This window comes from Cornus florida, unplaced genomic scaffold, assembly GCF_030987335.1.
Source record: "Cornus florida cultivar Cherokee Brave unplaced genomic scaffold, ASM3098733v1 CherokeeBrave_3.0.0_Hap2_Chr11, whole genome shotgun sequence".
NCBI lineage: Eukaryota > Viridiplantae > Streptophyta > Magnoliopsida > Cornales > Cornaceae > Cornus > Cornus florida.
The window spans coordinates 106,595,571-106,611,501 of NW_026775581.1; the positions used below are offsets into that span (position 1 = coordinate 106,595,571).

The 15,931-nt window shown below is 30.3% G+C and overlaps 1 protein-coding gene across 1 annotated transcript; it reads right to left on the reverse strand.

Annotated features, from left to right (window-relative positions):
- Positions 1–714: 714 nt before the first annotated feature.
- On the reverse strand, positions 715–1,628 carry LOC132285654 (FCS-Like Zinc finger 17-like). The gene is made up of 2 exons (XM_059787849.1): positions 1,298–1,628; positions 715–1,052 (listed from the first exon to the last, which is right to left on the reverse strand). Exons 1-2 carry the CDS (start codon positions 1,555–1,557, stop codon positions 833–835), a joined length of 480 nt encoding a protein of 159 aa, XP_059643832.1. The 5' UTR covers positions 1,558–1,628; the 3' UTR covers positions 715–832.
- Positions 1,629–15,931: the final 14,303 nt, after the last annotated feature.

Consider the following 15,931-nt stretch of genomic DNA (forward strand, 5'->3'; position numbering starts at 1 on the left):
TTTCGTGTATCATGATAAGTTGGACATATACTTCACAATAGTCCAAACAACAGGCTAAATCTTTACTTTTTCTTTTTATTTTTATTTTTTGTTGATGTGATCTTCTTTACATGCGGTTTATGGAATCAGTTATAATTGAGTAATTAGATGCTGGTTGTGGTTGAATTTTCTCTCATCGAACAAGTTACGTTTTAAAGATTGTGATTTGCTGATTATTCTATTTTTAAGCGTACGTTTAATTGCTGAACATGCACAAGTACAACAACACTCTGTACTCAAAGAAGATGTTTAATTTACATGCACTTTAGCCAATATGTCAACACTCTTGTTTTGATCTATCTACTCATTTTTTTCGTACCATTAAATATTTCTTTCTTTAAAAATGTAGCAATAACAATGAGCTTTAGACCCATCACGGTGGTTCCCACAGTGCTCTATTGAATGACAGAAAAGGCGTGTCAAAAAACATCTCAATTAATTATCTTTGATCACTATAGGGTCTGATATTTAGACCCATCACAGTGGTTCCCACAGTGCTCTATTGAATGGAGGATGTGTCAATTTTGAGTACTCAATAATTTCAGCAAATCTAATATATTTATTGCAGCGGGTACCATATCATATTCTATCTATTCTGGCTTTAATGGTGTAACAAATCAAAATTTTATTACATGCCATAAAGCCTATGATCCTAAAATAAAAAATAAAAATACATTGGGTTAAAATTTATCTTTATATCATGAGTAATTATATGTGTAACACAATTCCACATTTAGATCTCCAAAAACTCATTTGAAAAAAAATAATAATAATGAAAAATACAAAGATGGTATTAGCTATATGAGAATATTGCTGGATTGTTCTCACGAGAGAGTGGGTTGCGCCGCTGCCGAAATTCCTCCAGGAGGTCGAGAGTCTCACACCGGCCAGTTGTGTGCTGACCATGTCTAAAAGATTTCACAATTTTGTTGGTTGAAATTTCAATTTCTCTCATTTCATCCAGATAAATCTGCCTGTTCCTGCACTCTATGGTACAAAAACCTTGATCACCCCTGTATCCAAAAAAAGAAAAGGAAAATTAAATTTTAATTTCCCAAGAATTTTAAACCAAGAAAAAGAAATACAAATGTTTCAATTTTTCACTAGATAAATTTTCTGAATTGGCAACCAAACTTTCTTCAATATAGAGCATCATACTCAATGAAGCCTACATGTTTTGGCAGTACTATAATTAATTAGAGTAAATAGAAGTGTGTGTGTGTGTGTGTGTGTGTGTGTGTGTGTATGAAGAGATTACCTGTACATGTAGACATCTTTATCTGGGCTGAGACTCTTTCTGCATAGATGACATGATTTTAGAAAGCAAGAATATTGATCAAGAGAGTTGGGTGGGATTTGATTCAATTGAAAAGTGGGTTTGTTCAATTTTAAACTTGGTTTAATCACAACATTGTTGGATTTGTCCTGTGAGATCTGTATAAGAATTCTCAACCCATCAGCCACTGAGCTCTTGTATGAGCTTGCATGCCCTACACACTTGCTCACTGGAAGTACCATTGTTATGTTCTAGAGAGAGAGAGAGAGAAAGAGAGATAGATAGAGTTTGATAAAGAGATGAGGGTCGTGAAGTAAAGGAGTGATGGGTATTTAAAAGAGCTTGGTCCACTGTCCACGTTAGTGAGGTAACCATGGCAAGCATGGAAGAAGACATAATATTATAATGTATATGTATATATGTATACGACTATATGTATGTATATATAAATGCATGTTTGCCATTTGTTATTTTTTTATCCTGCACGTGCTCTGTTGTACTTTATTATATTTAATCCTCACCGTGTTTTCTTGTGAGGACTGACGGAGGAGCGACAATTGATCCGACAACCGCATTGAAACCCTTTTGAAACTTTATGTTATTGAGTGGGCCGTTAATGAGAAAAGCACAGTGATTTTTATTCACAACAATAGAAAACGTGAAAATTATGCCGACGTTGAATCCCAAAAAAGGAATTATGATGGACATTTGAAACTTCTACAAAACCCTCATGAATTACTGTTTTTTTTAATGTTAAGAGGAGTTTTTTTATTTATTTATTTTTTTTTTTAATTTCCGTTGACAAGGTGGGCCTCACTAACCCCCAAAACATTTTTTTAAATGGACGTGGTGGAGCGTGCTTCCATTGTTAGGCTTCGCGTCCGCTATTTTTTCCTCTTTTCATTGTGTGGTTTAAAATTTGTAACTTTCACGTTCGTGCTGTTGTATTTACTTTCACTTTTACTCTTATTTGATGTCTCTTAGAATAAAATTATTTTTTGTATTTGTAAAAATAAATAACACGTTATATTTAATTTTTCAACAAATTTATTTTGAAGTTTAACAATTGTTTTATAAGTTAGAATCACGAACACATGTACTGGAATACCAAATGTGTTAAAAAAAAATTTACATATTGTCATATTACAAAAAAGATCCAACCTCCTTTAGTGAGGTACAACATGGTATTATTATTGTTACACCATATTAACTCAACATTTTTTTCACCTTTTCAAAAGCAAAAGGAAACAATATAATAGTTAGCTTGATTTGTTACTTAAAAAATAATTTTTAAAAATAAAAAATTATTTTTTTATAAATTATAAACAATAAAATAAAAAATAGTTCTCTGGTAATAGAGACCCATCTTTAAGTGAATTTTCAAAAAATGGTACTGTCAACCAACCTAAAGATTTTGTACAATTTTTTACTTTTCCGATCCTAAAAAATACAAAAAACGGTATTTAGAAAACTAAACTAACCAAGCGGGCCATTGTATTTACCTCTGTATATACGCAGGGAATTTCAAATTTGTCATTGAATAAAATAATCTATTTCAAACAAAATATAAAATTAATAATGTTTTTTTGGCCTTTTCAACCAAACATGTTACCTTCTCATTGTGTGTTATTTTGTTTTTTTTTTACTTTTCAACCAAACCTATTGTTTAAACATTTAATGGTGGTCGAATTGAATATTTAAATAATAAATAATAAAAGGCTAAAAAAAACTTAATTAGATAGAGCTGTGCCACATCATCTCTTGATTTTCTCCAGCTGAGTACTTCCTATTTTAATTGTCATATTTCTCTCACATTTGCATTTCTAACGTTTTCGTAGGATGACAAATTTTGGTCCCTTAATCAATAAGATATTATCGAGATATTTTTTGTTGTTTTGGTAAGTTGATATTTTCGGGATATTTTATTTGTTCATTTTTTTGTTATGATAAGTGGATATTTTCGAGATATTTTATTTGTTCGATTCTCTTTTTCTTTGCTCTTCCAACCTGTTTATACGCAACTAGTTTGGTGTCACAGAGATCTCATTGAGTCGTTATATATGCTTAAAAAATAAAGATTAAAAAAAAAACCATTTTATTAACAATAGACTTTTAGTACGTTATGACAACAATACCAATAAAGAGAGATGGTTCATCTTTACAAAATTCAATTCCTTGTTTAGAATTCAAATCAACTAAAAAAAAAATATGACTTTAATCATATTATTTGGATTCCTTTTTCTTTTTTAATTTTAATTTTCTCTCTCTATTAACATTCAAAAAAAAATTTGGCTTCTTCCAAATATCACTAGGTTGGCTAATTGGTGTCATATGATTTAGTATTTATTAATTTTTGGCATGACATGTTATGGGAATAACCACCGTCTAAATTAAAGTGTCTATCACGTTTATGTGACGGTTACACAATAACAGCTAGTTCGTCGTTTGTTGGATGAATTAATTTTTATAAAATGTCTCATTCATCACGAATTAAGATTTAACTAGGTCCAATGCATTCTCGGAACAATGGGTTATCCTATCTATTCGGATGAATCTGACTTTGATAATAAGTGTAACGGGTTAGGTGTTTTGCGATCCAACTCAAAAACTTAAGCTGTTACGTGGAGATAATACCTAAACAGTTAACTCATTATATTTTTCATTCGGATCTAACATGGGATAAGATTTCTCTTATAACAATTATGCAACTTGCCAAAATTTATATTATATATTTATTTTTTATTTAAACACTTAAAAAAGAAATAAAAGTTGCATGGGATTTAAACCAAAGCCGGATATAAATTTTTTAATAGTTAAAGATAACAGCGTGATATGATTAAAGAAAACCAATGTGAAGATAAGGAGGAAGAGGGAAACTTCATTCCTTCGGCAAAGTGAACACCAAGAGAAGGGATAATAAGTTTGAGAATCTATAATCCCTCCAATTTTGAACGAAAGAGATGCTGGAAATCAAGTGTCACTTTTATACAAGTTTTATATTATAATATTATCCTTCATAAATTAAAATACTATAAATATTAACGGTATAATATTAAAAATAATTTAAAAAAATTTCCCCTCCTCTCATGGCAAATATAATAAGGTGTTGTTTGATAATTCAATTCAACATTTAATTCTAAACGAATTCAATACTTATTCAATTAAATGCATTTGATAACGCCATTTGAATATCATTGAAGGCGGTAAAGTTTTAAGTGATAGAGATATCACTTATCATTGAATCACGGAAAATTTTAAAAATATCTTTAAAAATATTAATTTTTTAATTATCACTTAAAAAATTTAGCATTTAAATACTTGATTTTTAATTTTATCAAACAGTACTTAAATTGTCAACTTATTCTCTTATCTTTTATTCAATCGAATAAAAAAGAAAAATTGACGCAATCTCTTATTTAGAATGTCTCATCCATCCATAGAAAGAAGCATAAAGTATACGAGAAAACCAACCGAATAAATCTTTCATTCCAGAAAGGGATGTATCTAATAATATGCTGATAAAACTTAATACCGACCTACAAGGGCCAGTGGGGGCATCCACCCCACTGGATTTATTTAACTATACTATTTTTTTTTTTTTTTGAATTTTGTTAAAATTTTAAAAATGTCCACTCTCTCTCTCGTTTTTTTTTCATTCATTTTCAAAAATACCTCATTATATATTCTTGTCCCCAATGATTTTTATAGGTCTAAAAAAAAGTAAAGTAATAAGCTCGCTCTCATTTCTTCACTTTCGAGAGTCCCACATTGACTCTATCTCTATCACTCACTCATTTTTTCAAGTATTTAAAGCCTGTCCACCAAACCACCCCCTATATTTTTGTAAATGTAATAAACGAAAATATTATTTATTTTAAGAATTATCTTTAATTTCTTTATTTTTTTAAATCTTCAACGAAGCCTCCCCTTAACAAAAAAAAAACTTGGTGCATCACTGTTTTTAGTCTAATAGTCTTGCATACTTAATTCAAAGCTTATAGAAGTCTCATCCAAATATGAATTTGAGTATTTTTATAGTTTCTTTCTTTCCAAATCATATAAAACACAACATGCCAAACAGCCAAAGTAATCTTGCAACAAGTTTATTGTTTTATTCATATGAACCATTTGTTCCAAAAGCAAATACTATAATTATGTGAGGTTTTCACGTACATTTTACATGCCCACATACATACATATATATATATATATATATATATATATATATATATATATATCACCACTGGATCACCACATACATGATACATGTGAGATTAATAGAGCTGAAATTGTTTAAGGTAGTCCACCACATAATGTTCCGCTTTCTTACAACCTCTTTGTTATTGGTTCCATGTCATGTGGCTTACCACGGCAGCGTGCGATTACGAGACAACCTCTATGATACGGGTTTGCTGGCTGAGGCATACATCCATGGGGATGCGATCTTCTGTCACACGGAACGTCATTCCTTTCGATGGCACCATAACCAATTTGTTCCCCACAGATCAAGAAATTAGATGACATCAGAATTAGCGATTCCAGGCCAAAAATTATCATCCACCCTTTGAATGTAGCCATCAATACAATCAATCAATAAATGGTCAAATTAATTTATGTGATAAAAAAGAATAATATATATTTTTTATATATATATTTGCAAAAATTAATTAATATATGTAAATATATATTGTAAGCTTCTTTCTTTAATTTGGTAAGGGTGGGTAGATGTTGTAATATATTTATAGGGAGAGTTTCTTCCTATAATTAAGACGTGCTTTTTCAACGTGAGGTTAGAATTAATTTACTTGTAGTTGGCATTTTAAGTTTAAGTTAAAATGAGATAGGTTGGAGAAACCAAAATCGTTTCAGTTGTTCTCCAAGTTATTGTTTAACTGTTTGTAAAGTCAAAATTTTCCTTAATTAATGAAACAAATAACTAATAATTAAGAAACAAAAAAAGTAGTTATTATTGCAATAGCTAACAAAATAATAATATTTATTTATTTGTTATAGTTTGATTCACACTATTGCACATATTCTTTAATAATATGCTAAGTTCTATATTTTCAAAGTGAAAAAGCAAATGGAGTAATTAATTGGGTGCATTTGGCCCTCTCCAAACTCTGTAATGAAAAGAATCTTGTACATTGAGTTACTCTTATTATTTTGGTTCATTAATATGTACAATATATATTTATATATATATATATATCACACGATTTGTGGGAGTGCCTCTATCAACTACGCTATTATCAATTACGCTATTGTAACGGGTCGGGTTCTACACTATTCGGCCCAACAACTTAAGTAATTGTTAGGTGAGACTAACATCCAATCAATATATACTCATTTCGATCACTTCCCATCGGGACTCACCCCAACTTTATTGTTCATTTATTTCATATTTGGGTAAAGTACAGTCACACCCCCTGAGATTTAACAAAAGGACACTCAGACACCCCTTTATATGAAAAATTGACCAAATTACCCTTTGACAATTTAGAAGACTTTTTAACTTTACAATTTAATAAATTTAACCAATTTACCCTCATGAATAATTTATACATAAAAATAAATAAATAAATAAAACTTTATATTTTTCACATTTTTTTTTTATTTACTTTATAAATGTCCCAACTTCTTAAAAATGTAAGCGTCTAAAATGATTTTTTGATTCAATACATATATTTTAAATAAATTATATTTTGTTATTACTTTTTTTCTTTTTCTTTTTTATTTTTAAATTAAGATGTTTAATTCTTTCATCTAAAAAAATTAAACCAATCTCTATTCCTTAAAAATAAAAAATATGGTGCCAGTATAACTTTATGCATCTTAAATTATATATCAAATATTATGCATTTCCTAATATAAAATAAAATAGGTACGAGTATAACTTTATACACCTTAACTTTATACATGCCTTTGTTTTTTTTTTCCCCTTTGTTTTATTATTTTTCTCCCTTTGTTTTATTATTATTTTTTTTCCCTTTTATGTTGGTAAATGCATAATATTTGATATATAATTTAAGATACATAAAGTTATACTACTACCATATTTTTTATTTTTAAGGAAAAGAGATTGGTTTAATGTTTTTAGCTTAAAGAATTAAGCATTTTAATTTAAAAAGAAAAAAGAAAAAGAAAAGATGTAATAACAAAATATAATTTATTTGAAATATATGTATTGGATCAAAAAATTATTTTAGACGTCTACATTTTTAAGAAGTTGGGATATTTATAAAATAAATAACCAAAAATATATATATATAAAAAAGTGAACAATATAAAGTTTTTTTTTTTTATGCATAAATTGTTCATGAAGGTAGATTGGTCCCATTTATTAAATTGTAAAGTTAAAAAAGTCTACTAAACGGTCAAAGGGTAATTTGGTCAATTTTTCATGTAAATGAGTATCTTTGTCCATTTTTGAACCTTCAGGGGGTGTTTTTGTCCAAAAAATAGGTAAGTTTCATTTGAGTGTCCTTTTGTCAAACCTCAAGAGGTGTGGCTGTACTTTACCCTTCATATTTTTATTTGAACACATGAGGTTTGACTAAATAAATTAATTACTCCAATAAATAAAAGAAAAAGAAGAAAAGTTACATTACATCTAAACCAAAACCAGATATAATTTTTTTACTAATTAAAGGTTATAATGTGATCATGATGATTAAAAAAGACTAGACTATCTACACCAGTCTTGTAATACCCCTAATTTCAAAAGGGATAAAAATGAAATTTAAATTTTATTTTTGTGCATTTTAAATTGATTTTGTATCTATATGCTTATGTGTCCAATTGTTTGTTTATTTTAATTCATTGTGTTATTTTTTAATCGTTTGTTTATTTTAATTAAGGGTGTAATTCTTTATTTGTTTGTTTATTTTAATTAATTGTGTTATTCTTTATTTAGTTTAATTAAAATTAAGTTAGTTTATTTAAGTTCAATTATAGTTTTGATAGCAATTCAAGTATAGGTGGGTGAGTATTGTAACCTAGGTTGCTCTATGGGCCGACTAGGATTTAATTAGGGTTTTACTCTAATTATATATGGACGGGGTTCTGTTCTAGCATATATATAGAGAATAGAGTGGTCTGTTAGGGTTAGCAAAACTCTTTGCACGTACCTATAAGTTAGAGAGAAAAACAGAAAGTTTAAAGAGAAGGGGATGAAGGTTTTGGCACAAGGGATTTGGGCTGGACCAAGGATGATGGTTGAGGGCTATTCGAGGGTTAGAACCGGAGTAGGAGAGTCCTTGACGGTAGTCGAGATCGCCGGAAAAAAACTTAGAAAGATGGCGACATGGTTTCATCCAAAATTGTAAAGGCGAGTTCTTTTCTTCCTCTTTCCCATGACCTGTGTTCTGTGCACCTAGATGTTCTCTGGGGTTTAATTCATCGTTAACTGAGAATACATGTTTATTATATCATATTTTGATAATCTATATGTGTTAAAATAACTCTGTTACAGTAATTGCAAATCTAGGTTCAGTGTTGGTTCTGTATGCCTATTAAAACTATTGAAAGTCCAATCTCTGTAATTGATTCCCACGAACTGTAAACAAACCATTGAGATGCTATTGGGTGTTATTAAGACTATTAGGATTTGTTTTAAAGCCAAATAGAAAGGCTGGTAGAGGTGGAAAGTGACCGGAAGCAAAGCAGAGAGTCGCAGGAATTGCAGAGGTTGGAGACGGCTCTTAGAAGGGGAGAGAGCCGGCTCCATGGAATGAGGGAGCCGGCTCCCTCATCTTTTCTAGGTAAAGAGCCGGCTCCATGAAGTAATGGAGCCGGCTCAAGGCTCTAAAAGAGCCTGCTCTTTCCATAATTTGAGCAGGCTCTCTTGGAATTTCATTTTTGATTTTTTTTTTTATTACGAATTACTTATTACTGTTGGAGGGTTGTGAGTCTGGGACTGAGTTGGAAGTAAACTGAGGTGTTTAACATGTCACTTGGGTGTTCTTAATGGTTCCCAGTGCGTGGTTTATACAGGTAGACAAGTAGAATGCATAATACGGAATTAAACCTATTTGCATGCGATTAACGGATGGAAAAGATTTAAATTACCTAATTCTAAATTAGTGATTTAATTAGTATAACATGAATTTAAAACTTGTTTTAAATGCATATTAGGGTCTTCTAGTGAACAGAGTTGGTCCTATGCATGTTTCAGATTTTGGTTGCTAAACTACTCTGTTATAAATCTGTAGTTTGCATTGTTTTGAACGGAATGGTATTGTAGGTTTAATTGGGGTAATATACACACGGTTAAGCAATTAACTGGATTTTGGCTTGGAGTTGGATTATGGTTTTGGAGGTGGTTGTTGGAATATTAAACTTTACATGGATTAACGCTTGGTTTTACGTTGCTGAAATACTAAATACTATTCTGCAATTATATGGATGGTTGGTTTTGGACTATAAATTACGTGCTTATTATTTATGCCTTGTAATTTACCTGGAATTATGTATTGGAACATAATTGCTGAATTCTTATACTTAATTCGGTCAATTATTTGGAATCATATATTGGATTATAATTGCTGAATTCTTATATTAAATTTGGCCAATTATTTGGAATTATGTATTGGATTTTAATTGCTGAATTCTCACATTAAAATTCTGTCAATTATCTGGGTTTGGTTTTGCATTGTAAATTACTTGCTTATCATTTGAATGTTGTAATTTACATGAATATGGAGAATTGTATGCACCGGTATGGGACGGTGGCATACTAGGTATGGTTTAGCTCAAAATGTTAATTCCTACCTTATGGATTTTAATTGGTGAACAGTTTTGTCTGTTCTATCAATTATATGGATTTTGTGGATTGTATGTACCGATATGGGACGGTGACATACTAGAGACAGACTGATTCAAAATACTCAGTCCTACCTATTTTGGGAAGAAGGGTACGAATTATAAAAATATAATTCTCCTTATATTTAAGTCTGTGCAGTTGAATAAACTGAACGACTTACTGGATCTCTTATATAAGTCTGTGCACTTAAAAAAAATTTAAGATACATAAAGTTATGTTAGTACCATATTTTTTATTTTTAAGGAAAAGAGATTGGTTTAATTTTTTTAGATTAAAAAATTAAGCATCTTAATTTAAAAATAAAAAAGAAAAAGAAAAGATGTAATAACAAAATATAATTTATTTGAAATATATGTATTGGATTAAAAAATTATTTTAGACGTCTACATTTTTAAGAAGTTGGGACATTTATAAAGTAAATAACCAAAAATATATATATATATATATATAAAAGTGAACAATATAAAGTTTTTTTTTTATGCATAAATTGTTCATAAGGGTAGATTGGTCCAATTTATTAAATTGTAAAGTTAAAAAAGTTTCATAAACGGTCAAATGGTAATTTGGTCAATTTTTCATATAAAGGGGTGTCTTTGTCCATTTTTGAACCTTCAGGGGGTATCTTTGTTCAAAAAATAGGTAAGTTTCATCTGAGTGTCCTTTTGTCAAACCTCAGGGGGTATGGCTGTACTTTACCCTTCATATTTTTATTTAAACACATGAAAAATAAATAAATTAATTACTCCAATAAATAAAAGAAAAAGAAGAAAAGTTACGTTACATCTAAACCAAAACCACATATAAATTTTTACTAATTAAAGGTTATAATGTGATCATGATGATTAAAAAAGACTAGACTATCTACATCAGTCTTTCCTGATTTTGGCTCTTTAAAAATGTCACTTTAGTTTTTTCAAGGATCACGTCAGCAATTTCAAGAGCCACGTCAACAGCTTTTACAATCTAAAAACATACACTCCATCAGCCTCTTCGAATTTTCGCTCTCCAAAAAATTAAAATTAAATTTTTTTTTTTTTAACTTTTCCTAAACGGCTATATTTCTAACAGCTATATTCCTGACGACTATATTTTTAACGGTTATATTTTTCATCTTATATAATGAATACTCATTTGCTCATCTGAAAAAAAATAGTGCCTAAACAATAATTAAAAAAGAAAAAAAACGTTTTTTAATTTATTTTTGGCCCAAATATTTTTTTTTTTGACAAAGAGTGCCTAAACAATATATTTTTTATTTAATGCATTTTATTTATAAAAAAAAAAAAAATGAGCTCAAAATAACCTATTTTTGGGTTTTTTCAGAAAACAAATAAATAAAATAAAAACAAGCTCTCAGAACGGTACCGTTTTGCAAAAGAAAAAAACCAAAAAAAAAATATCACAATCGCGGGCCGGCTAGTGGTATTCCTCGAGCCGGCCCTCGAGGCAAACTGGGCTCCACATTTTTAAGCTAGTCCGCTGCACTGCCAAAAGGCCTCTCTCGCCAAAATTGGGCTTTAACTAGTCCACTGCACATGGCCTTACGTCTTTTATGCTAATTCCATATAATATTAAAGTGTATAAATATGTAAAAACGTAACTTTATTTCTATAGATGTAATGTTTTCCTTAAGGGTCCGTTTGGTTAGACAGAAATGTATGATAGAAAGTGAAAGTGAAAGAAAGTGAAGTGAAAGAAAGGAAAATTAAGTTTCCAGCATGCATTTGGTTAGCAGGAAAAATTTTCATGAAAGTTGTGGGAAAATATTATTTTGCTAGTTTGGAAAGCATGAAAGAGAAAAGAAAATGATTTACTTACCAAAACTACCCTCATGATTTCAAATACTTAAAAATAAATTAATTTTGTGTTAGATGAATCATCTTTATACTTAATTATTTATATTAATTTTTAACAAATAAATAGTAAAATGATGGATTATTAATTATTATTATTATTATTTATATTCATATTTAAATTAGAACAAACTAAGGAGGACAGATTTTAGTTATTAAATTCTTTTTATTTTATGTTTTAAATAATAATTATTTATATTCATATGTAGAATGTAGTTCATTTATCATAACATACTCGTGTATTTTATTGAAATATTAAATATATCCTTTTTGCAAGCCTCTCGAAGAAACACTAAATGACAATACTCTAGAATAAAAATAGTCATGCAAAAGTAACATTTTATAATTAATGCATAATAATTTTTTGGTTCATGCACAATTTATCGGTCCACTCCCATATTTTATGACTATGAACCATGCAAATTTTTTTATACAAAAATCACATATGATTCGAGTATAAAACTCTATTAAGTTTCAAAACTGTATAGATAATAAAAAATAAATATTATTTTAATTTCATGTGAGATGGTTATCTCATATAAATAATATGATGACTCTAATTCATGTCTTATCATATATCTATTGAGATATTGGTAAAAATTAAAAGTAATATAATTTTACTATTCAATTCTTAATTTATTTTTTAAAAAATTAGGTAACGACGGTATTAGATGTATTAGATATGATGAATCCAAATATGTGTAGTAAATAGATGGCATAACTAAATAACCTCTGTGAAAAAAATTGGAGAAACAATTCAATTGGGGCATAATAGGAAATTTAGAAATTAAACTTTCATGCGGGAAAATATTTTAAAAAAATTTATCCGATACAGGAATCCAAAAAAAAATTTCGTTTCTTTTCCTTTCTACCTACTTCACGCTAACCAAACAAACCCAAAGTAAATTTTTTTTTGGATTCCTGTATCGGATAAATTTTTTTAAAATATTTCCCCGCTACCTACTTCACGCTAACCAAACAAACCCAAAGTAAATTTGAAGACTACTTTAAAATGAGATATAGCAAGTGGGTGGGGATTCAAATTAAAAGAAAGGTTTGAAAATAAAATCCTAAAAATTTTATGAGATGAGGTAGAAACCCAGTTATTCAGGAAAGAGAGAGAAAAAGGAAAAGCGAAATTACGTATAACAAGGACTCCTCAACAGTTCCAAGTGTTTACATACGTTAGTTACATCTAAGCCAATAAATACCCCCTACTATCTTTACATTATTTTAGTGTGAATCAAAACAAAACCCTAAACATCTCTATCTCCCTCTATATATATATATATATATAGTTATACACACACACATACATATATGCATATCTCTTCATCTCTATATCATGGCCAAGTTTCTCATTAACGCTACTTTCCTTCTCAGGTTACTACTTGTTTATCATCAATCTTCTATTCTTACAATTTTTTTTTTTTCTTTTTTTTTGTTATCGATTAAATCATTTAGTTTAGGATTTACTTAGGGCTACTTAATTTTTCTTTTCCATCTGCTGCTTGTTGACAATGTCTATTATTATTTTATCGGTAGGCCATAAGTGAATAAGTCACTTTGTTCATCCATCTCTACATTTTTTTTAGTATAAAATATTAAGCATTTTTTTTTTCTTTCTTGACGAATAACTTTTAACTTGAGCCATTTTTACATATATATATATATGTATATATTATGGACAAGTTCATAACATGGTTCGCCCGTATTCGCGTCCGAGTCCGGTGTATGGGGACAAATACACGACTGTGAATTAAGTTCATATTAATAGTTTTTTGGTTTGTTTTGCAGCCGACGAGCATACACAGTTGCTGCAGAGACGGTACCGGGGTCATCGGTGATAAGGAAGGTAAAGGATTCAAGCAGTGTGAGGAAAGGAGTTCCGGCAAAGGAGGAAGAAATCTTTTGGATGAGAGATCCAAAGACCGGTAACTGGATTCCGGAGAGTCACTTTGATGACATTGATGTTGCAGAACTTAGAGAGAAGGTTCTCCCCAAGAAAATCAAATTTTGAAATAACTTGAATAGCATTTTTAAAGCTTAATTTCCATGTGCCTAAGATTTGAGTGTTCAAACCTAAGGTTCAAAACTCCATTAATGAATGTGTTTCTGGCTTTATATTCCTTTGTTATCAACTTCTCCGCGCTTAGATGTTTTGTATTGCCTAAGGTAAATATCGATAATATAAATTGCCTTAAATTTCCATTATATAATTATATTAATATTGTTTTGGAATTTATAAATCATTTAAGAAAACAATATTAAAAGTTTACTTAGACTTTAACCCCTCCCTTCTTCCTTAAAATACCATAAGACTAATGTCCCATAAAATTCAAATTTAAGTAATTCTTCCATAAAATATGGGTTAAGTGCAGATTACAACCTGTAATATAGGTTTGCGCACAATGCACTCCTTCCAAACTTGACCACCGAAAGTCTCTAATTTTTATGAATTTCAGTCCCTGTTTTTCAAAAAAGGTGCAAATAACTCCCGATTTTGCCTTTTTCTTAATTTACATTTTACCCTTCTCACTTTATAATAAAAAATAATACTAAAACATAGTACTTACCCACAATGCTACTGCCACCACCCTTCCTTCATCTTTTCCTTTTTATATATGTACAAATGATATTCTACCAAACCGACATTGAGCTTCATCAAACACACTGGCGTCGGAGATGAAACAGTTGAAATGCTGAAATGCAACAAAATGAACCCAACTAATTGTTTGCATAATTTTCGGCTCTTGAGATGTGCGGGCATGCCAGAGTCCTTGACCCGAACTCAGGTATGAGCCAAACCATATTCCCCATGTTAGATTGGTCCCGAAAATTGGTTAGGCGACTGTGAGAAGGCGGGAAAAACACCTCCTACTGAGTTAGCATTGCCTTGGTAATAAGGACTTAAATTTTTCTCAAATGGTTGATGAAGATGATGCGGAGAGTAAAATGAAGGAGAAAATAATGGTGGCAAATTGAATGGAATACATCTTCTTGTTAAAACAAAGTGATATTTCATTAGTAGCTAATGAAAATACAAAGTACAAGCTAGAATGTAACAGAAACTAGAGCATGGGAAATAGAAGTGTTTCCTGATAAACTAAATAGAAGATGAGTTATAAAACTACACTACGAACTATTGCTAGGAGAACATAAAAATGGCCAGTGGCCTAAAGGAGATAAGCATAATGTTGGTTTCGGAGTCTTCTTGCTTATAGCCTTGGTTGGATATTTATAGTGAATTTCTCTCCAAAGCACCAACCATGTTACCATTGCTTGATGTGTGCCACGTCATCACCTTGCTCATTCCTCACCCTTAGATGAGGAAACTATAAAAGTGTGTTGCCCAAGATTTTGGACTTTCCTTACATTGCAAACTAAAAGCTCATTTTTCAACTTTACCCAATTCTTGTAATATCATCATTTGATAGCTATGTAACATATGCATGTTTGATGATAAGGAGTTTCACCAAAATAGAACTAAAAGGTCACCCTTTCATTGTTGTTGGCCAAAAAATGCAAAAAATAATATGTATATGAATGTGGGTTAAATTTGGGTGTTAACTCTAATTCATAGCTCACCGAAGTTGGAACATAAATGACTAATTCACAACTCACCGAAGTTGGAACATAAGTGTTGGGTATCGCGAGAACTATGACACTTCAATGGACTGAAGTACACGGGAACTGCTCATTGTAGCTTTGAGGCTCGCCACACCGAAATGGGGCAAGGTCACTTGCAGCGTCACCTTTAAATGTGAGCTTCTTGGTTAGGTCGCTAGTGAAAGCTCGTGCAAGACTTTTAAGTTCATTGGAAGGGATATTGTTGTTGCTTGGGGGCTCGCCAAACTATGTAAGCTTCACCAGTAGTTATGTTAACTTCATCGATCGAGCTTGGGTCTGTGAGCTTCAGTTAGTACGTCTGAACTTCTA